We start from the raw sequence: 23003 nt of genomic DNA on the forward strand, positions 1-23003 counted from the left end.
AAAATATAAATTAATACAGAAATTATATTTAGTTTTTATACTAATAATTATGTTTTTATGTTATTTAATAATATAAAGTATTACTCTATAATAATTATAGAATTTATAAAATCCAAGTACGAATTTGACCAATTTGTAAAAAAATATTTTGTAAGTAACTCTTTAATAAACATCTTTATACTCTGTAATTTAACTTTATCACGGACGAAAAATAACTCTTTGATACTCCGTATATGACCTTATATGACCTTATTTAACTCATACAACCTCATAAGACCTTATTTAAATTATAAGAATTTATTTAACCTTATAGGACCTTATTAGACTTTATTTTAAAGTTATTAGACTATTACTAAATTTTTAACCATTAGAATATTAGTAATAGTTGATTGTAAATATTAATAAAATATAAATTAATAAATAAATTATATTTAGTTCTTATATTAATAATTATGTTTTTATGTTATTTAATAATATAAAGTATTACTATGTAATAATTATAAAATTTATAAAATCCAAGTACAAATTCGACCAATTTGCAAAAAAATATTTGTAAGTAACTCTTTAATAAAAATCTTTATACTCTGTAATGCAACTTTATCACGGACGAAAAACAACTCTTTGATACTTTGTACAAGAATTTCACTTGATGCATTGATGTAAAGAAGTAATATTATGATTATTAATTTGCGTCTCACCAAAAAAATCGTCCATAAGTTTGTGATTTACACGTAATTTTAAAAGTGTTTATTAAATTTTTCACTTACAACTGATTATAAATGGTTATACGAGGTAACAATAAAAAGATTAGAGATTGAACTAGAAAAATGGATTCAATGTTGCGTAGAAATTGTTATTTACGTAGATCGATTTAACCTTAACATATTCACATTGGCATAGATGAATCATGTAATCTTTATCTAATTGTTATATTCTTTTTCTAAGTTCCTTTTCTCGGTTTTTTTTTCCACATCATTCTGCTTATTTGCTAATTTGATTTTACCGATTGATTTGAATTTCTTGGGGAACCGCGCGCACCAACAACTAGTAATTCTTAAATGTAAGAAGCACATTCTTTATTACACAAAATCGAATTAGTCGAATACCAGATACATTTGCTGGAAGAAGATATTGTCCTAAATTACTGCTTATTATATTATGTCAATACGACTGAAAGGGGGTTTCTTGAATGGTTATTGCGTGTAGGCTTTTACTAAATAAGGGGAGATTTTTTAATCTAATAAATTTCTCTAACTGCTCAATATATTCAGATAGTTTTCTTCATCATGCAATCGAGTACACATTTGAAATGAGGAATAAACTTAAATGGTTAAGGGATGGGATATCACAACAAGGGAGAAACTACAAGATCTCGGTTCAAGCTATTGTAGATCGTGTCCCACCGGTTAAGAGCCTTAAACAAGTTTTGAAAAACGTCAAAACAATGGGCAAAATTCTATCAACCAAGTTGTTTAAGATCTGCGCAATGCACGATACTTCGTAAATATTTTTATGTAATACTTTTAATAATTGAAAAATATTTATAGAAAATTTAATAAAATAAAATGCACTATACATTTAAATAAATTTGTTATATAGAACTAGATTTGATTTTTCCTATACATATAATAAAAAATATTTAAGTTAAATGATATGGTTTGGATATTATCATTAAATTGTTTTATTTTTTTTATGTATTCATTATTTTAATTTTCCACAAAAATTTAAATCAATAAAAACCTTTTCCAAAAATGTTAATACAATTTTTTAATCAAACTGAAAAATAATGGAAACTAACTTAGTTTTTAATAAAAGAATAATAATTGAATAACTACAAAGGGTAACAGAAAATAATGTTATATATATATATATATATATATATATATATATATATATATATATATATATATATATATATATATATTGTATGTTCAAACACATTGTAGTATTAATATTTTTTTTTGGAGTCATAAGTTTAGGACCCGTACATCGCACGATGACTAATACTCCGTAAATATTATATAATACTTTTAATAATTTTACAATTATTTATAGAATATTTAATAAAATAAAATATATTTCGTAAATAAAATTTTCATATACCACTTAATTTTATTTTTTCTACAGGTATTAATAAAATATATTTAAGTAAATGATATGGATTTTTATTGTAATTCTTATGCAATTCTTTTACGTCGTCGCCCTTATAAGAATGTACAAATTTTAAAAAAAACTGTAACAAAAATAAAGATGATTGCTCAAGTAAATATTTAAGAGTGCAACCGGAAGAGAAAAGTAAATATGACAGCTCTCGCAAGTTCTCATAAGAAAAACCGAAAAATAGGGAAATCACACTAATACCTTACATCCCCTTAATAATTGGATAGTAGCATTTAGGCCCACGTGTTGGGCTTTAGGTTTATTTAGGATTATTGCAACGTTTTGTTGGATTTTAAGGCTTTTTTTTGTTTCAGATGAGCTTTGTTTATTTACATACAAATTGTTTACATTTGTTTTAGATGCACGACTATGTCGAGCTAGCTCTTGTAGTAAACCCTAAACTCTTAAGTCTGAAGATGTGCGACCTGATGTATATAGAATCAATTATAGAATCAATTATTGGGTTGTTTGTGATTCGGAGTGATTTCAAACCCCACATAAACCTACTCTATACATGTGAAGGAATATTGAACAAGTACAAAGGCATTGCATCGCTATTGTGGGGTTTGGATTAGACTGTAAATATAATTTGTACTAAGAATACATTGAGTCATTTCAACTATATCAACCGACATTCTCCAATGATGAGTTTGAAATAATTATAATCAACGGATTTTACAAGGCGTTTATTTCTCTAATTTAAAGCAACTCAAGGTATGTATGTGTATTACTCCTTCCGTCCCTCTTTATTATTTACGTATTCCGTTTTAGTGTCTCATTTTAATCTTAACGTTTGAAATATTTTCTTTTATATTGTAGGCTCGTGATTGTACATTCTCATTTCTTGTGTCAGTATTTATGTCTTCTCTTTTTTTTTCCTTCTCTTCCATAATTAATCGGTCTTTTACTTCTTTTTCCCACTCTCGTGTTCCTCAATAATTTTTCCCGAATTTCATTTATTCCTATCTGATGTACGATTGTTCTTCACGGAATAAGTCGCCTATCTTTTGGTGCCGGAGTTGAAGAGGTTTTTTTTTTATAACTGAAGAAGATAGGAAATGGTAAAAGAGCAACTCCAAATGGTCATAAAAAAGACCTACTCGCAAAAAATAAAAATATATGACCATGTAGTTAAACTTTAGTACATGAATTCCGTAAGCAACTATCAAAATATTGTAGCTCATATGAGAGGGTAGCTCACAAAAAAAGGTGAAAAAGTAAAATAAATAAAATTATTTACTGAATGAAATATTATAAGGAGCTACAAGGTATTGTATCCAACAAATGAGAAACTTTGTAGTTTAAAAACATTGTAGCTAACCATTGGAGTTGCTCTAAGGAGATTAAGTGGGATGGGAATGTGGTTGGTTGTCGGTGAAGTCTAAAAAAATATTATACCCTTCACAATTTATTTTATGGTCACATACACCCCCCTCCACTCTCAAAATTTTGACACATTTTCCACTGCACTAGCTATATACTTGAATAAAGTAGGCGGTGTGGATAGGTCTTAAGTGATCGGGTAATTGGTAGATGTATATCGAGTATTAGATGTTATGATTATCAAAGTAAAGATGGATGAAGATAACTTGTCACATGGTGATGAACGGGGGTCAAGATAATCTTTGTGGAATAGGGGGGTCTCCACAAATTTTCTTCAAGTGTAGTAGATTTGGATTTTAATTAGATCGAAGAATATCTATAATATCTATTTAGAAGACAATTGTATATTTCTATCACCAATTCTTAAATGGACTTGGTCCACACTAAATTTATTGTGAACCATGTCTTACAATAAAGTCAACAACTTGTTCCCAATTTATTTTGGCATTTTATTAAGATTATTATGATAAAAATGTAAATTAGTATCGTTGATACATGTTTTGTGCTTGAATAATGTGATTTTAAGTCACGATTCGCTTTTAAAAATATAAGGTTACTATGTTTCAAAAAATGGTTACTATGTCTAAGAATTTTGGTGTTTAGTTTATTATAGTTACTATATGAACAATAAAGGTCACTATGAGTGTGAAAAGGGTGCTAGAGAAAACTATTAATTTTGGGTCCACACTAATATTATTGTGGACCAGGTCCACGCAAGAATAATCCTATTGCTATAGTTTACATTTAATGCAAAATTAATATTTAGATCATAAACCGTGCATCGCACGGGTACTATACTAGTTAATAATAATAATAATAATAATAATAATAATAATAATAATAATAATAATAATAATAATAATAATAAGATTTTTTGTCATAAAAAATACCTTTTAAATTCTAAAAATTGTAATAAAAGACCTTATAGAAAAATTATTGTGAGATGGGAACTAAATAGATTTTTTGTTGTGAAAATGAGACCTTTACCCAATTTATGGTGGTTGACTCCAATTTTTCGGGGTCGACTCGCGCATCCCGGTCATGTGCTTATTAAAAAATGATTTCCCCCCTTAACTTTCCCTCAAATCCCCCCCTCCAACTACCCTAAGAACCTAAAAATAATAAATTCCCTCTGCTTTCTCTATCCTCGAAGCTTTATGCTCTCTCCATTTCATCTTATTCGACCAACTTCTTCAATTCGTGCACAATAACTTTAAAAAAAATTGTGGCTTCCAATATCAATATGTTGCTATTCGAACAAGTTAAGAGAAAAAGCCCCAATTTATTTTGCTTCAATTCTTCCAATTTGAGTTTTGTGGAAATTAGGGTTAATCTGATTTTTTTCCCTTCTTATTCGTCCAATTCTTCCAAAGAAAATAGGTTCTTTTGGGTTTGTAGCGTAGTTAGGGGGAACTGAAGGAAATAAATTCATTTTTTCGAATAAGCACGTGCGAATCAACGGCGAAATATTGGAGTCAACCACCGAAAATTGGGTAAAGGTCCCAATGGTCACAGTCCGAATGTTTTGACACCAGATTTTGCGGCGCGCTCTTACCTATGGGGCGGCAAGAGTGCAAGCGTTGTGCAGAAAGTGAATCTCAATGCTCGGGGGCACGAGCGGGTGCTTGCTTCAGAATGGGTAAGCTTTCCTATTAGTGACAAGAGAGAGGGTCGAGGGTCGATCGGGGTGCTTGTGTGACAGCAGACATAAGCGTGACGACGACTAGAATGTATCTGTTTTGAGGGAGACTTTGTTGAGTTTTGGAAAGCTTAAAAATATGCGACAACACAATATCTATAAAGGCTAACAACAATGCAAGTGATTAAACAAAGGCAATTCTGATGAGAGGTATTAGTCCATAACTCCATACCCCTCATAGAGTTTTATTTTGAATTAGCTAAAAACTGCCAGTGAACACTGGAATTACAGTAACATAATATTTCTCTCTAAAGCCAAGAACTAGAAAGCAATAGAAAAGAGAAATACAAGTAAAGGAAGGTTGAATTCTAACATCCTTCCCCACTTAAGCTGTCGACGCCCTCGTCGACTTACAAGAGTTACAATAGATAAAAGAAAAAAATCTTATTCTAAATTTTGGAGTCTCTTTCGCAATTTTGGAGTCTCTTTCGCGCCGTTGGTTGATGGCGGTTGATGGAGTCTTCTTGAATCTTGTTGTGTCTTGGTTGGTTTGTTGGTGAGTTTTTGTGAGAGTCTTGATGAGTGTTTCTTTCTGGAGTGGGTGCTTCTTGTGAATCCAAGTCTTCCTTGTTTCTGGTTTCTTGCTCGGAGCTGTTGGGCTTGAGCTTGAGCTTGCATCTTGATTCTTGTGTTTGTGGCGAGGGGGTATCTGAGTTCTTGCCTTTCTGAGCGGCTCCATTACTCTCTTAGGTGGGTAATTGATGCGAGGTTGCTTCTGGGATGTTGCCTTCTTTTGGGGCTCCATCACTCACATTGCCGAAAGGTATCGACCCTTTTCTTTTCTTTCTGGGGGAGTACCTGTACTTCGAACCAGACAAGTGTGTCCACCTGCTACAAGCAAAGAATTCAAGTGAGGCATTACAACTGCTTTTCTGGTGCGAAGGAACTCCAATCCAAGCACAAGGTTGAAGTCGTCCATGTTGACGGTAGTGAAGTTCATTTTCCCTTTCCAGTCACCCAACTTTGTTTCCAGCTGCTTTGCCACACCGAGGACCGAATTGGCGAGTTGACGGATTCATGCTATTGCCTCCTTCCTTGAGTACCAACCCCAATCTTCGGGCGTCTGTTTCGGTCACAAAGTTGTGAGAGGCGTCGGTGTCGATCATGGCTCGAGCATTCCTCTCATTCACCAAGAGGTCCACATAAATCATGTTCGTGGAGCCCTCTCTTGTGTCCGAGGCCTCTTTCCCCATTGCATACGTCATGTAGAAGGAACTCATTCTTCAGGGCCCATCGTCCTCACTGCATGCTTCTTCTTCTTTCTCTTACGGTGTTTCCTCATGGCCGACAACTTCCTCTGTAGGTTTTCGATCTCCCTTTGTGCTTGCACTCCCACCATTTGTGTGGGCTTCGACATAACAAACAGTTAAGTCTACTAATGTTTCCCGAGGGCGTGCTGGTCTTGGATTCCTTTGTGGATAGGGAAGGTGATTACCAGGATTTCTGCGAGCTGAGTCTCCTCCCCCGTTTCCTTTCTGCGAGTCTACTAATTAGTTATATATAATAATAAAAATAATAATAATAATAATAATAATATAAATATAAATAATAGGTAATACAATAATATAAATAATAATAATAAATATTATTATTAATGTTATTATTAGTATTATTATTATTATTAATTATTATTATTATTATTATTATTATTATTAAGTTGAATTGAATTGAATTGAATTAAACTGAACTGAACCGAACTGCGAAATAAGTCATGAAACAGAAATTAGGCCAAAAAGAACAGGGCCTTAAAGGAAGTCAAATTTTTTTTTATAGGAAAATTAATTCATTAATAAAGAGTCATACGACATCTATAAGAGAAATATAGATCTAACAAATACATAACAAATTGAATCAAATAAAGGTTTCCTTCATCAAAACTACGGTCGTTGAATAGATCTTGCACTGTAGAACGTCTTCCGTATATAACGCTGGAACATGCAGCCCTTTTAGAGAGAGGGTCTAACGATTTGTTGTAGCCGCGAGGATGATTTCCACTTGATTTATCTGAATGTACTCGAAAAATTGATATTTGTTGGAATCCCATATAAAACTTCACCAATGAACCAATTTTACATAAATCCATTCTAACTGAACGACAAACCAAACATACTAAAACTAACTCCACCATAAGGAGACTAACGAACAAGGACGAACTCCGTCCATATAGTGAAAAATTATTGAAATTGAGAGACAATAGCTGAATTAACTGATGAGAAAGGGCCGAAAATAGTCTAATTTCCGAAGAAATTAAAGGAAGTCAAATTCAATACAAATAACTTAAAATTAAACTAGATTAGCAAAAATAACTTTAAATTAGCTAGAAGTTAATTAGAAAGAACAAAGTTCATTTATAATTTCCCTACACCATCAAAACGTATCCAAATTCATTGCAAATAGCTCAAAATAAACCTAGATAATGAAAAAGAAAAAAAAAACCAAGGTCTCCAAACACGTGAAAGAGAAAGAAGTGTACTTTCTTATGTTCTTTTCCATTCCCAAGGAAGAAAAGAAAGTACTCCGTATCAGAGTATGAAAAATATGACAACTTTTTTCCATTTTATATTAGTTAAATTTTGTTTTCTGATAATTGTTTCATTTTTTTGACAGGAACTTTTTCATTAGTATTCCTTCCGTTCCTAAATAATTGTTTTGTTTTCTTATTTGTCAGTGTGGTACAAAGTATATTTCAATATTGATACTAGGATATGATTTGGTTTTTGTCTAATTAGGAAGTTATACTTCCTTCATTCCTTAATATTGCTTCATGATTGACTTTACACTTTCTAACACGTATTTTGGCTCTTAATATCACGAATGATGTATAAATGAAAATTATAAAAAGTTGATATTTAAAAAATATATATCGATACGGATCTAAAAAGATCCCACATGACTATAGTTTATCTTAGTTACGAATTTCAAAAGATAACCAAATATTTAGTGTGAATAGTATAAAAAACAAGATGGTGCTATATTTATGAAACGGAAGAAGTATATGATTAGGAGTTTTAGGTGTTTCAAATGCAGACTTAATTAAATTCATAAAATTCCATGAAATTACATTTTCATTTGAATTTACAGATGCATTATTCTGTTTTCACAATGGTATATCTCTTCCCTTTGAATTCGTTGAGTAATGTAAGCATCAATTACTCTAATTAAGCTTAGCTTTCAACCTTTTGCGCGATTAGATTATTTTAAGAACAATTATAAAATTCTTTTCTCCACTCTTTTTTAATTCTAGAGGTAACTAAAGAAGTTGTTAATTATTCTTTTGGCCAGACATTTTCTGGAAAGCCAACAATTTATAAAATTCTTCTTTCTTAAGGACTCTCTGATTTTCTAAAAACAAAACACTTTCCAATAATAGCATATGACACCTACTTCAAATACCTTTCTATAAAATGTGCTAGAATCTTAAAATTTAAAATTGTGATAATTTTATGATAGTAATTTGACAGGTTTTGACTTATATTTTCCTGTTTTGTGATTCGTCGAAAAAAAAAAGTGAATGAAATCTAGGATAATAAGAAATTAAAAAAAAGGGTTAGATTTTGCATTTGACCCACCAGTGAGATTGTAAAAATAGCTAGGTGTTAGTATATCTTTGCTTTGGGTGCATAGAATCAGGTTCTTCAATGAATTATTGTTCATTGATTCTTGAGTTTCTGATGCTTAAAGTATACATAAATTATTGGTCCATGGAATAGAGCAAAGTGATGACCATTGCCTTTGAAAGTGAGTCCATAAATTCCTTGAATATTTCTGTTGGGGATAAATGGTGCTCCATTATGGCTTAAGTGAGATCACATGTTATAATAGTCGATAACCATGTGACTATTTGTTTGACAATCACCTGTTAGTTGTTTGCTGGTTCACTTAGTTTATCTGATAAGGTGGTGAAACTTGCTATTTTTTTAATGAAAAATGTAAATTGCTCAGTCCGATCTCTAGGAACAGAACATAAATATGTCAGAAAAACTTGAAAGAATATGAGCAATTAAGACATACTAAACACACACAAAGTTTCCATGAGCTATACATTGAGCTTTATATGAAAACCCTTGGAACCTGAATAAGAGAGACCTGGACTTGGGTCCTCTTAGACAGTGCCTGATTGATTACATAACGATGATGCATAAAGATGATAAAGAAAGCAGGTTTTTTAACACTTCTACTCTTAGTACATTCCTCCTGCAAAAAGCACAATACAAACTTTTAAGAAAGACAATGTAACGGTTAGACCACTTTTATGCATGTACTTTAACTAATTAGTTAACCGCTGAAACCAATTAGTTAAGTTTGAAATTCAATTAGTTAAGCAACGAAACCAAGTAGTTATGCAACCGAACCTATTAGTTAAGCACTGAATCAATTAGTTAAACAATGAAACTTATTAGTTAAGCAATGAGATCAATTAGTTAAGATTTTATGAGTTTTAGTTATTAATAAGTTTGTTCGAAAATAATAACTATTCGACTCATAAATTTAACTATTTGTATATATACCTTAACTATTTTGTTATTCAATTAGTTATGATTTTATTACTTATAGTTATGTTTTACACTAGTTTAGTTAGTGTCAGAAAAGTGGTCTAACCGTTAGACGGTCTTACACAAAAGCTTTTGGTTAGACAAAGAGGAAGATGTCTCACCGTAATCCCTTGGTGTCTTGCACCTGAAACACTCCATCCTGCAGGCATAATTGTGCACCCCACATCCTGGTCTGCATATCCAAAAATGAGACAGTTTACATGCAAGAAATAAAGGACTAACATAATATTTGGTGGTATTTACCTAGTACAAATCCAGTCACCGGTTTTCCATCCAGGAGGATTTGCTTCATAAGTATATCCTGCACCGGAGGACGTGACACTGCTAGCTCCGCAGCATCCAAGACTGCACATGGATTTCTGGATTCCACACCTGAAGCAGCTCGTCCTGCTAGCGTAATTGTGGGTCCCACAGTTTATATCCTGGCAATACCAGTCCCCTGCCAGCACTTCTGTCCTGTTGGTGTTAGTATTGTTCTCATAAGCTGAGGCATCATTCTTCCCACCATACTTAGGCAGGCCACAGCATTGGCACATTTCCCGCTTCTTGAAGTTAATGTGCTGGCATCCTCCACACATCCAGTCCCCTCCCCAGCTCATTTCCTCTCCTAAATAGAAAAGCAATGTTTGTTAGAAATGGAACAGTAATATAAGTGTCAGGTGTCATTAGGCATAATTTTGAAGGGTCTCAGCTCTCGTACAATGAGAACTTCAGTGTCCTGTCATTCGACTTAAAAAAGCAACATTGTTCAAATTAGCAAGTCAAAAATTACCTGGAACGATAAAAGAACAGGAAATGATTGAGAAGAAGGAACTTTCAATGGAAGAGCCAGTAAGATCGGTTGAAGATGAATTCATTAGGTAAACAATGGAGCCCTTTTATAACTAAATTTAGGCTTCCTGTGTAGGGACATGAATGTTAACATCATCTTGATTGTTCCCTTTATCTCTTTCATGCGGTTTCCTTAAACAGGATTCTCAAAGTTGACAATTTACTAACAGAATCCTATAAATATAAGGCTTTAACAGTACCAACATATCTGTAATCATATATGTTAGTAGTTAGCAGAAGCCTGTGAAGTAAACAGGAGCATTGACCTCTGATGCAGTAAACGAGATTCCAGAACTGGAAAATTACTTACAGACCCCTTTTTTATTTTTATTGCAAATGAATTTCATTAAAATACCAGCATATCTGTGATGTCAGAAGGAAGAGACTAGTCGGCTTCTTTTAATGAAATTAATTTGAACTCAAAAAAAAGGGGGTGATTAGCAATTAACATAAACTCGAGTAGTGATTAGCAAAATCGACCCTTTATCTTATCTGATTCCCTCTTGCACTATAAAGTTCTTTATGTTCTTATTCTCTTCAATCATCCAATATCCACTTCTAGGAAAGGTGTTATGACGGGATGATGTTATATGAAAGGGAACAGCTTTCACTAAGAGCTTAAAGCTTTCAGTCCTCTCATGTGAAAGGATGTATGAATCTGATGCATACAACATCATCACTAAACGTGGGACTTCCACTCCTATCTGTTTGCCCTTGAAGCAGGTTTCATGTAGTCCTGGTGCAAATAATCAGGTTTGAATGGCAAGAAACAATGTCATAAAAAAAGGGGGAAAATCAGAAAGAGGAGATTTCACATTTGTGGAACCAGTGCTTTCATCTCATGCATATCATGAGCTAAAAAAATTGTGCAAGAAAAGGAAAAAATTATCAAGTCTCTTAGTTTTCGATTCCCTTAGTACAATAATTCAAAGATAACTCATATCAGATGTTGATGCTGTTTTACAGTCCTGAAAGTGTAAATCTGACATGGCTGAACCTGTCAAATCGGAGGGCTACACCTGTAAAACTTAAAAGTAATAACAGAACAAAGGTTCGTTTTTTTTTCCCTTGATGATATCTTTGGATATGATTGAAAACCTAACAGCGACAACATATAATTTAATTTGTCCCTTGGGTGGTTTTTTGATTAAGGGTCAATAACTCCAGCATTAAATGGCTTTAACTTAGTTCCTAGACCACTCCAACAAAAAAACTGTATTAAGATACTCTTAGGAACAGAAACCTCTCTCAACTAAAAAGACAAAAGGTAAGAGATAAAAGGTCCTTGTTTCCCTTCAGAATAACTCAGATGGCAGAAACCTAGGTGAAGTTTACGCAAAATCAGCTGATTTCACAGCAAACTTTTGCTGATTTATTAATCATCATATTAATTAGAGCAGTTTTAGAGGATTAAAAAGTAATAACGGGTCAAAGTTTGTAAACAAATCAATAACAAATACTTTACTGCGTATCAGGTTAAGGTGTCAAAGCACATGCAAATTGCAATGCAGTAATCAAATAATATCTCAAAATAAAGAAGAATATACTGGAGTGGGAGAACAAAGAAACTAGAAAGACAGCATGGAGGCCATACCACCTCCTCATGGGAGACGACGGTCCCCTATGCTGACATGGCACATGCCAAACGTCGTCGATTTTCCACTTAGATTGCTTATTTTTTCGTCTCAGGATTTTGATAAGAGAGAATCCTTCATCGTGAAGTTTTTAAACCAAGCACACTGAATATTCTCACATGAAGGAAGATAAATGAAAAAACCTTAAAGACAGATGAGCCCTCTCTTCCATTCTTTTATTCTCCACCAGTGGTCATTGCAAAAATGGCTCCTCAATAATACTGAAAAGAATCCCCATCCTGACAGCAATCATACAGCAAAAATCGCTGTTGCCTTTTCTTTTCTATCCTCTACGCAATCTGCAAACAGAGAAGAAAAATAAAACCCAAGTAATCCATAAATTATGATGCCCTTGCCAGATACTCCTCCACAATTAACATAACTGCACCTGGATGCTTTTACGGGAAAGGTAAACAAAGTATAAGAAAAATGAGGTGTCATAACTGTGAATTGTGGAATCCCTAAGTCCTTTCTTCCCTTTTATTTTGCATGTTTGAGAAGGTTGTAAGTAATTAGGCTAGTCAATGAGAGTGGCCTTACAAGTTGTAACTTGCTTAGTTGGTTCATACTTCTTATTAACAAATTGCATACCCTTTTCAGTTCTGTGTCCAACGGTGCAACAAGAAAAAGAATTATTCCCAGTTCCCACCTCCCTCAACCTTTCAAAAAAGAAAAGAAAAAAAACACCTTCATACCAAAGAACTTTTCATCTGAATTAGGTGAAATTTTAACTGCTAAAAACAAGCCATATAATTGATGCAGAGTATTTTAATCTTTTAGCTACATGTGACGCATGAAAAGCTCGCGATCTCTCACCCAACACCGCAACATAACTCGAATCTGATATAAAGTTACCGAGAGAAACTTGACACGACATTCACGAAACAACATGGTTTGGTCCATTTGTATTATTATGTCATTATCTTACATTTTATTTACGGAGTAGTTTCTAATGTAATATATTCTGTGAACAGAAAGAAGTCGACAGAACCAGATACAAACACTTTCATTTATGCAAATGGCTAGCTCTAAATGCAAGGAATCACTCCTATTTTTGATAAAAATCAACCATCAGCTCTCGATCTTTTAGGTATAAAACATTACATGAACTTGGTAATTGATACGGAATAATTAATCTCATACCAGGACCATATACAAACTTTATACCCATAAGTCCATAACCACCAGTCGGGAAAACGAGTAGAAGCTTAATATAACTTGAACTCTCCTAGAGTAGCATATTTTAAGATCACTTTGACTTGAACTCTCCTAGAGTAGCATACTTTAAGATGACAACAAACATGTTCCTTGCATAGATAATGAACTAATAAAAAAAAGGCTAACTAACTACTACTTCTAAAGTAATTGCCAAACAGTTGTTGCATGCCAAGCACCACACACAAGTGCACAACTGCCTGCTTCTTCCATTTCATTATTAAGAGAACAAAAGTTGCTGCAGCCTGCAACTACAACTTCTCACCAAAAACATTAAACATGTTGCATGCCATAATATGTACATAATATCCAAAAATTTACTCCATACACAACTTTATTTTTAACCCAATATGACCATATGCCGCAACTTAACAACTATTTCTAGATATCGAAAAATAGTATTACATATATGGAACAATAAATTCCAAACAAGCAAAGTACTAAGTTGGGTCAAACTTTGTTTAGGCGTCCTAATCAGAAACAAAAAGTAGGAAAACCTGACCTTGTAAAAATAAATATCTGTGAACTCTCACAACCCTCCTTCCCCTGCCCCCACCCCAAATAACACCTTTGCAGTTTTTTTTTTTTTGGGGTCGAATCACACCTTTGCAGTTCGGATATTGTAAATATACTATGAAATACTCCAATATAGAGGGAATAAAGAAACGATGGACACTTGATATTACTAGTCATTAATCTCTCCCATATTTAAGGATGTGTGCATGAACTTGCCTCTTAAAATAATAAGCTCCCTTTATCTGAAATGATGTAGAATTCAGAAATCAGAACCCTAAAATAAATCCTTAAATAGTGTCTTCCCATACCGGGGAATCCCATTTTTAAGGAAACGACTCAAGTGAAGCAGGGGAACCCTTTAGAAAGGAAAAAACTCCCAAAACATGATGTGCACATTATACTTCAGGTCCCACCAAAAAAGAATTCCCTCAACTACTATAAAAAGGATCACCACTTAACGGACCAAACACCCACCAACTACTTCTAAGTTCTAACACTTCTCTAGCTATCAACACTCATAAGCCACTGATTTCAGTCATTTCCTTTTTCTAAAGCTCCATATTTCTCAGGTTAGTTCCCCGAGCTTGAACTGTCCCGTAAAAGCAATGCTCTAGCTTATTACATCATTCAGCCTATGAGCTAAAGTGATATAGTTTATAGGGAGCCGCACTCATAAAAAAGATGTACAAAAATGGAAAAAAATAAAAATCACGATCTTTAATCAACTAATGCAAATATAGAAAATGCTATTGACTTTCAATGTTTTTAACTCCTTTTTTCCTTGTTGGTTTTAACTCCAGATAAAGGCAAGAATGAGTTCTCCAGGGGATTGGTTATGTGGTGCATGCCAACATGTGAACTTCAAGAAGCGGGAATCATGCCAGAAGTGTAGCTTTCCCAAGTATGGTAGCCAGGATGATATCCCCTATTACATTGCTAACACAAAGGGTAGCAGGACAGAGGTGTTGGCCGGAGACTGGTACTGCCAGAGCATGAATTGCGGGGCCCACAATTACGCTAGCCGTACAAGTTGTTTCCGTTGTGGAAACCTTAAATGTGATTATGGGACCGTTGGTATTGGTTACGGAACTGGTGACATGATGATGGGAGCTGGGGGTTATAGCTCAGAACAGCAACAACAACAACTCATGCCGGGGTGGAAAGCTGGTGACTGGGTTTGCGTGAGGTAACATAATATAGTTCTTCACTGTCAAAGAATTTTAGCCTTGTTTTTCAGGCTGCAATAGTTGTTTGATGACTGAAATTGTCATCTTTGCTACTGCAGACCTGGATGTGGTTTACACAATTATGCATGCAGGATGGAATGCTACAAGTGCAGATTGCCAAGGGATTTTGGTAATATTTCTTTTTCCTCTAGCTAAAGTGTATTTGTCCCATTGTTAAGAAAAAACATCTTATGATTTTTTGTTTTTATTGGACAGGCGGAGCAATGTAAGAGGAGAAGGGATTTTACACAGGTTCCACAATCTCATTTGGTTTCTGATGTAACTTTCATGATTTGAGCACCTATTAGTAGCTAGGGAGCTAAATAGAAACTCCCTACTGCTTTCAAGTGTAATTTTAGTCATTGTAAGGTGCTATGGAGGGGTCAAGTAAAGCCCAAAAGGCTAATTTTTCTGGGTTACAAGGAAAAATCCATGTTTCATAAGTGTTACTCTCTTGATTTTTGGTTGTTTTAAGCTGGTTAAGAACTCTCACTTAAATATAACCTAGATTCAAGGAATCACTGAAGTCTAATTCAGTTCTAGGGACATGCTTATTTTTCTAATTTGTTTCCCTTTCGAAGGAGCAATTATTAATGAGTCCTTTTTGGCATAAAATCTTTAAGAGTAACAGCATGCAGATAAGAACCTGATGCTCCGCTTTAGAGCATGGGTTCGACAAAAGGTCCAATCCTCTCTCCGTCATTAATCTTCTGGCTTCCCATACGCTAAGTTTGACGGATTTAGCATATCCTAACTTTATACTCCGTACCAAATACAGATCAAAACAACTAATGAAGATTTATCTTCTAGTATTATTTGTTTGGATCAGTGTCTTTGGTGTATCATATCACATGTAAGATATGTAAAACTCAGAGAACAGGGCAAGAAGCCCCAAAAAGTAAAATACTATTGCCTACCCAAAATAATTTTATGAGTGAACTTTTCAATGATTTTGTGGCTTCTTCTCAGAAGTACAATCATTATACTCCATTTAAGGGGTATGATCAATGTGCAAAGAGTGACCAAAACATTCATAGCTTACTACAGGAGTATCGGTTTCACTAGAAGTTCAGAATAGATGACTCAGTGTCCACACATGCAAGTTGCAATCCATTACTTGGCCACTTAGTTTCCCTTTTTTTCTTCTTAGCATAGTAATCCATAAAAAAGTAAATTCAACAAACAAAATGATAGAATCCCAAATTAAACTCATGAAATTGTGAATAAAAAGACAAATCAAGTCATCTGTCCTGATATCTATACCATAGCATGCAATCATGCATCATGTGTTCTCATTGGTCCATGCTAACGACCTAGCATCAAAATATAGGAGTAAGTGGAGTATATTATGGATTTATGGTATGAGAAAGCTAAAAACACGATTTTCTCCCTAGACAGGAAAAAGATTTTAGAGTAGCATATTTCTTTCATTTTCTGAATCCTCTTTTCTTTGATAATAAAGATTTTTCTTTCCGTCTAATTTCTGGTGACTGAGGTTTATAATGAAGCTATAAAATCAACAGAAGGAAGAGACTTGGAAAATTACATGCATAGGGCTAAAATACTGATATTCAGAAAAAATAAGTCCTGGCAGAATCTATTTCAGGAACATAGAACTGATATTAGCAACATCACTGCAATTCCAAAGTTGATCCTCCTTTTTTCGTTCTTAAAAGTACAGTTGCATACTTGCATGTAATTAAAAGAAGCCTACTTAAAAGAAAATTCCCAAGAAACAAAGTGAGATCGAACGTATCTTACTCCAAAGCATAGCTACTTTGTCTCAGTCGCCAGCCTTGTGATTCCCGTGACAGAAGTGAGGTTTGAACCCTTTCTCCGACATTCCCTCCATCTCCTCAATAAATAGTCCTTTGGTTTCCAGCACTGAGAAGTTGATACTAGTGTAAGGACTGAAACGCCTGCAATAAAATGGACGGTGCATCAAGAGCCAAGAACCTCAGTTAAGGTCAAAATAGTCTCACTCAGTAGAAGATTATCATACCAGTTAGCCACTGGCCCAGTGCAGTGACGCCTCCCCCAATTCCTCAGTAACTCGACTCGCCGAGTTTATGAGCTGTGGCACAGATCCCGTGCTTTGAACATAAGAAATGATGTATGCTTCTTAATAGGACTGCCAGCATTTGCAATTCGCTTGGACATTGGACAACCTTCTGTGAAATACTGTATATGGTCTCCTTTTCACATATTGTACATCATTTATAGAAGCAACACAAGCTCCAAGATAATGCTGTTAAGGGAAAATAGAAACTAGATTAAGGCATTTATTGAAATAAATTAAATATCCCCAACTCTGGATTTCAGAAAAGAATTGTTAGGACTAGCTAGATTTTACTATTAAGAAACATAATTGTCTTGCTTCAATCCTATAACGTATATCTATCAATCTAGAGTTTAGACTAGTTAGGGCACCTTGCCAACAGCTACACCCATAAAGTCATAGGACACCCTGAAGGAGAACAAAGGGTATAATCACATTGACTTTTATTACCATGAACCAAACTCCAAACTCCAAACTCCAAACTCCAAACTCGACTAGTTAGGGCACCCTGCCAACATCTAGACCCATAAGGTCATAGGACACCCTGAAGGAGAACAAAGGGTATAATTGACTTTTACACCATGAACCATAATCCAAAGTCCAGACCCCGAAGTCCAAATTCGTGAAAAACTGACAACTGACAAGTATTCTAGTAGATGCTACAACAACCTGAGTGTTACACCACTAACTGGGCCCGCTTACACTGATGTAAGGCATCATGGTTACAAGTTGAATACCAATAAGGATGAACGATTTTATGCTCAACCCAATTGGTGACAAAGAAAAATATCACGTGCTTGAATTTATTTTCATATCAGAATAGTTTTACCTGATTAGGTTTACAACAACAACAACAACAACAACAAAGCCTTAGTCCCATAATGATTTGGGGTCGGCTAACATGAATCGTCGTAGGAGATCGTCATTGTCACCAATCAAACCAGAAAGGAGCAGGAAGTTCAGTGCAAAACAGTGTTGATGGCTGCAAGTTCCTGAGCTATCTGATCAATGATCCCAGGCCCAGATTTAAGCCTCCTTCTAAATATTCCGTAACTGATTCTTTTATTGCTGTTTTTTCTCCTCTACTTGATCATTCAGGTAGATTCTTGCCAAGCCTCAGCATCTGTAACATTATATTGGTCAAAGAAAGAAAAAAAGGACTCTTTGTATCAGAATTTCTCTGTCGTGGAAATTATACAGAGTCAACTTTCATTTGGTTTATCATTTTCCCTTTTCAACAAAATCTTCTGTAAAGCCATAGATGACTCGGGAAGAGATAATATCAGAATGAGCTGGAACAACGCAGGCACTGTTGCAACCCCAAGCATTTCCTTTAACCTGGAAAATACGAAGTATATCAAATGATTTCAAATATAACATGTTGGCTTCTTCTGCAACAGTTACATAAAATCAATTCTAATGACAGTTCCCACCAATAGAAAGAAAATAACAACTGAAGCCTGAAAAATATACTACGGAGTACTACACATAACAGAAGTACAAATCATATAAACTAGTGCTATAAAGCAAAATATCTTTAAAAAATACAGAATTATATGTTTAATCTTGTGTCCTCAAATGTTCTGTCTTTAACTTAGAGCTTTGCCTGAATTTTAAATCCTGTTTTAATACCATCTAATTAAAATTTATTTTCACTACGTTTTTTGTGGGCATACATGTGCGTGGCTTTCAATAAACTTGCTACTGATGTTTGGGTTTATACATGAGTGGAACCTAGATTAGTAAGGTAAGTAGAAAAAACAAGAACTGGCCTCAAGTAATCAACAAGTCATTATTGCTAACAAGGGCACCTCTAATCCTAGCAGAAGAAGTTTCTGATGTCCATAAAGGTGAGGTCGTGGATGCCTTTCCAACTCTTAAACTAACATTCTTCCCAATATGATACCCAAGGGGGGGGGGGGGGGGGGGGGGGGGGGGGGTAAGGGCCATGATCACTGCACCAACCAAGAACATACTGTCTAATTGTCTATGATTAGGATAGTTAGTTTTCTTCTCAGCTTGTCGATCATGGTTCATCCACCCACCAATACTTACAGCCATGGAACATAATGATAAGCCAAATCAAATCTGCACTTCTATATCTAGACATAAAATTAAGGATACTCTTTGAGAAAGCCATGTTTCTATACAACTATTTAATAGTCCTTTTTAATTTACAACAGAACACCTGAGATAACTAATTTGGGACAGTAACATATGCAAGTGAAGGTGACGATTTTCTGCCACAGACCAAGACATTATTGGATTCCACCTAGTTGTTTCTTGAACAGAATTTGCCCTTTTCATTGAAGTGACTCAAGTTCTTTATCTCTCCTTTTACTCAACTATGGGGTCATCCATATGAACTATATTGCCCATATTCAACATTTCCAATATAACCCCAAGTCCCCAACCTCTCATCCCTCCAAACTCCCACAACAAAATTATGTTAATCATACAAAGAAGAAAACACAAGTATTATGGTGTATATCAACCCACATGAATGCAAAAAATAAATTTTCTCAATCTAAGTATTTAAATTGTTAGGCATACAATAATCAGTGGTGAGGTTACATTTGAACAAATGATCAGTTGGATGGTTGTTTAACAGTTATAAGTTGGATCAAGAAGATATCTTATTGGACATTTTTTTTTTAAATAATCTGCGAAATTAACATCTTATTTGTAATACCTCGAACATCTGATATCCAAAATACAAATCTGCTTAGGACCACCAACGCATAGCTCAGCTGGTAAAGAGCAAGAGGAGTCAAGTTTGGAAATGTATGTAGCGTCCGTGTTTTGTAAAAGCAACCCCTTATACACTGACCAACTGAGACACATGTTGCGACTTACGTACTCTACGGGGTCGGGCAGTGTGGGCCCTTGGGCGAGGGTTTAGCCTTTTTGGAAAAAGGTCCAACTTTCCCACGGATAATAATGTTATGTACAACTCATACTGTACGGATAATAATACTCATTCACATCAAAATCCATTCTTCTCCCACTTTAATTCTACAGCTTCTCAGTATTGAACAATTGATAGTGACAATTCAACTTTTTCTTCAACACTGTTAGAGAGTAATCCCCAAAGAAAAGCTAGTAAATGAATAGCATTAACACTTAGGAAAAGAACGTGGGAAACAAAAGGGGTTTCTCTTGGGCATTTCATCAAACACCTAATTGGCATGCCACTAAAATATGGGAAACAGCATGCATGACTTGATCGAAGCAAGAATGTTGGGTGGAATTCGAATAAACAAAAATGTCTCAGACAACTGACAGCTCACCTGGATTGGCTAGCTGGATGAGATGAATTCCATATTCAACTTTGATTATGTCGTGCAACCACTTTGATTGCTGCTGCAGTGTTGCTCGTTTCTCGTCTTCACTGTTGAATGAACTATGGGTTTGAGAACTGTGACAACTGACAAGTACTCACTCGTCTGTTTTAAAATGTAATTTGTTTTTGGGTCGAAAAAGCCGCTAATGTCGAATGAGGTAGACCGTATACTATACGTGATTTGATCTCACGTTATGAGACTGCAGTTCGCTCCTCCGTTCTTAAATATTCTCCCCGTGTTTTACGTTGGTGTTCTTAAATGTTCTTATCAGTTAGAATCTTTACTACTAGTCTTATATGCACGCGATGCGTGCGTGAGTAAAAAAAACTAAAATTCCCATTGTAATTGACATCCCATAATTCTAGGAATTAGCCCAACATACCAAATCAAAATAAACTAATTGTATGAAATTTCAGCCAGAATATAATCACTCTGTATTGTTAAACGTTAAATACAAATATTGAAAAATAAACAATTTGATTTCTGTAGCAGTAAGGATGAAAAACTACTCCGTATAACTTTAAAAAAAAGATACTGCAAAATACTCTGTTCCGTATAAATCTGCAAAATACAAACACAGGAAAAAAAATCAACTTCCAAATTCAGTTCTATTTCTGATAATATGCAGGAAATTTATGAACAACTGAATATATTAATATCTAGTATTATGTTGAATGATTAAAAATGCAACAGGTGAAATGGTTGATCATCCTAGATCGAGTACAACCAAGCGCACACATAATCAAGCTAAAAAACAGCTAGCTCCAAAACTGTGTATTAGGATAAGATCAACATCAAAAACCATACTCTCAAATCCGAGAATTATCATCCAAAAATCCTAATCTGAAACACACAACATGTGAAATAAACTTTACCAAAGACCATCAAAATTGCTTATAGAACTAACTCCCAAACGAACTAAATTTTCCAAAATATAAAAAGGGCAGAACCTCCTACTTATGCCAACATTAAGCAACCTCCACAAAAAGTCAAGGAGGTGGTCACCTCTCTTTACATTGCTATTACTCCTGGATTGCATTGTCCATGAATTGATACATAGGAATTGTCAATGCCATGCTATAAATCAGATAATAGGTCAGGCAAAATCTCAGTTCACAGTTCTGCAACCAAAAATGGACATTAAGACAGAAAATGTACGACTGCACAAAATATGTCAGTTAGACTTGGCATTCTGAAGTTAATTTTCATTGTATAAACAATAAAATAAACATTAGCACCTCTTAAATAAAATAAATATTCAAAGGGGAATATAAATTCTACTAAAATAAACAATAAAAAATGTATCAGAAGAATATTCAAAGGAAATTGACTCCCCCATTAGCACCTCTTTTTCAGGCCATTAAAAGATATGTTAAGGCAATTTAGTATTGTTAGAAACCATATCATAATCATTAAGCATGTGACAGAAAACATCACAAACAATTCTTCAAACATGATCAAAGAGAGAAATGTAGTTCAATATACCTGAACTATCATAGCCTGAGGCACAGTTTTAGAACAATTCTGCATCATCTCCTTCCCCAAAGGTGCTGCCCAGAACCAATCTGCTTCAAAGATGAAATATCATATTTCTTGACAGCATCATGCTAGCCAATGCAAGCATAATTGGAGGAACAACCCATAATCTAGTAATCCATTCTGCAACTGAGCATACAAAATCACAACCAGTCCAAACATATGAAACATAGGGACCACACATTTCGAAAACATCATCGGTTTCGCCCTTTTCATTTGTACCAGATGAACATTACTACATTGGTAGAGTTTATATTCCCCATTTCATTAGTAGAGTTTATATTCCCTTTTCATTGTATAAACAATAAAATAAACAATAAAATAAAACATTAGAAAATAAGCATCAGTAGAGTTTATATTCCCCTTTTCATTGTATAAATAATAAAATAAACATTAGCACCTTTGAATATTCCCCTGCACTAAATCACCTTTCTGTGTGAATATATGGAGCTCCCATCTGTGAGGTGAGATGAGAAGGAGACAAACCCTAATCTGAAACACCAAAAATCCCAAAAAAACGGAAATTTAAATATATACACCTAGAAAGTTCTAAAAATTCAGAAATTGAAGGAAGATAATTAAAGAAGAAAAAACCTAAAAATTCAGATTTGATGTTGTTGCTTTCAAAATTGGAGCCTGTTAAGAAATTCAAAGAAAAATCGGAAAAAACAAATCAAAACATTGAAATTTTCAGTATAGATTTTCAGAAGAAGCACACTGAAATTTTTAAAACTACGAACAATGTTAGAGAAAATGGTTTGCGAGATGTCAATAAAATAAAATAAAAAGTCATCAATTTTCTTGATATTAACAAAAATAAAGCCTAAATAGATTATTGTACACATGA

At 34.2% G+C, this 23003-nt stretch overlaps 2 protein-coding genes across 4 annotated transcripts; one reads left to right on the forward strand and one right to left on the reverse strand.

Annotated features, from left to right (window-relative positions):
• Positions 1-9212: 9212 nt before the first annotated feature.
• On the reverse strand, positions 9213-20884 carry LOC110797616 (uncharacterized). 3 transcript variants are annotated; one of them, XM_022002725.2, is made up of 8 exons: positions 20567-20884; positions 18106-18614; positions 17220-17465; positions 16979-17136; positions 12404-12559; positions 10039-10402; positions 9897-9967; positions 9213-9436 (listed from the first exon to the last, which is right to left on the reverse strand). In XM_022002725.2, the coding sequence occupies exons 6-8, from the start codon at positions 10392-10394 to the stop codon at positions 9423-9425; spliced, it is 441 nt and encodes a 146-aa protein (XP_021858417.1). In that variant the 5' UTR covers positions 10395-10402; positions 12404-12559; positions 16979-17136; positions 17220-17465; positions 18106-18614; positions 20567-20884; the 3' UTR covers positions 9213-9422. The 3 variants fall into 3 exon arrangements, with proteins under 3 accessions (XP_021858417.1, XP_056693074.1, XP_021858416.1); XM_056837096.1 differs by lacking the exons at positions 16979-17136; positions 17220-17465; positions 18106-18614; positions 20567-20884 and having other exon boundaries at positions 12404-14169; XM_022002724.2 differs by lacking the exons at positions 12404-12559; positions 16979-17136; positions 17220-17465; positions 18106-18614; positions 20567-20884 and adding an exon at positions 10568-12365.
• LOC110797617 (uncharacterized) lies at positions 14405-15691 on the forward strand. Its single transcript, XM_022002726.2, has 4 exons — positions 14405-14560; positions 14792-15177; positions 15277-15347; positions 15434-15691. Exons 2-4 carry the CDS (start codon positions 14804-14806, stop codon positions 15445-15447), a joined length of 459 nt encoding a protein of 152 aa, XP_021858418.1. The 5' UTR covers positions 14405-14560; positions 14792-14803; the 3' UTR covers positions 15448-15691.
• Positions 20885-23003: the final 2119 nt, after the last annotated feature.

This window comes from Spinacia oleracea, chromosome 2 (assembly GCF_020520425.1).
Source record: "Spinacia oleracea cultivar Varoflay chromosome 2, BTI_SOV_V1, whole genome shotgun sequence".
NCBI lineage: Eukaryota > Viridiplantae > Streptophyta > Magnoliopsida > Caryophyllales > Amaranthaceae > Spinacia > Spinacia oleracea.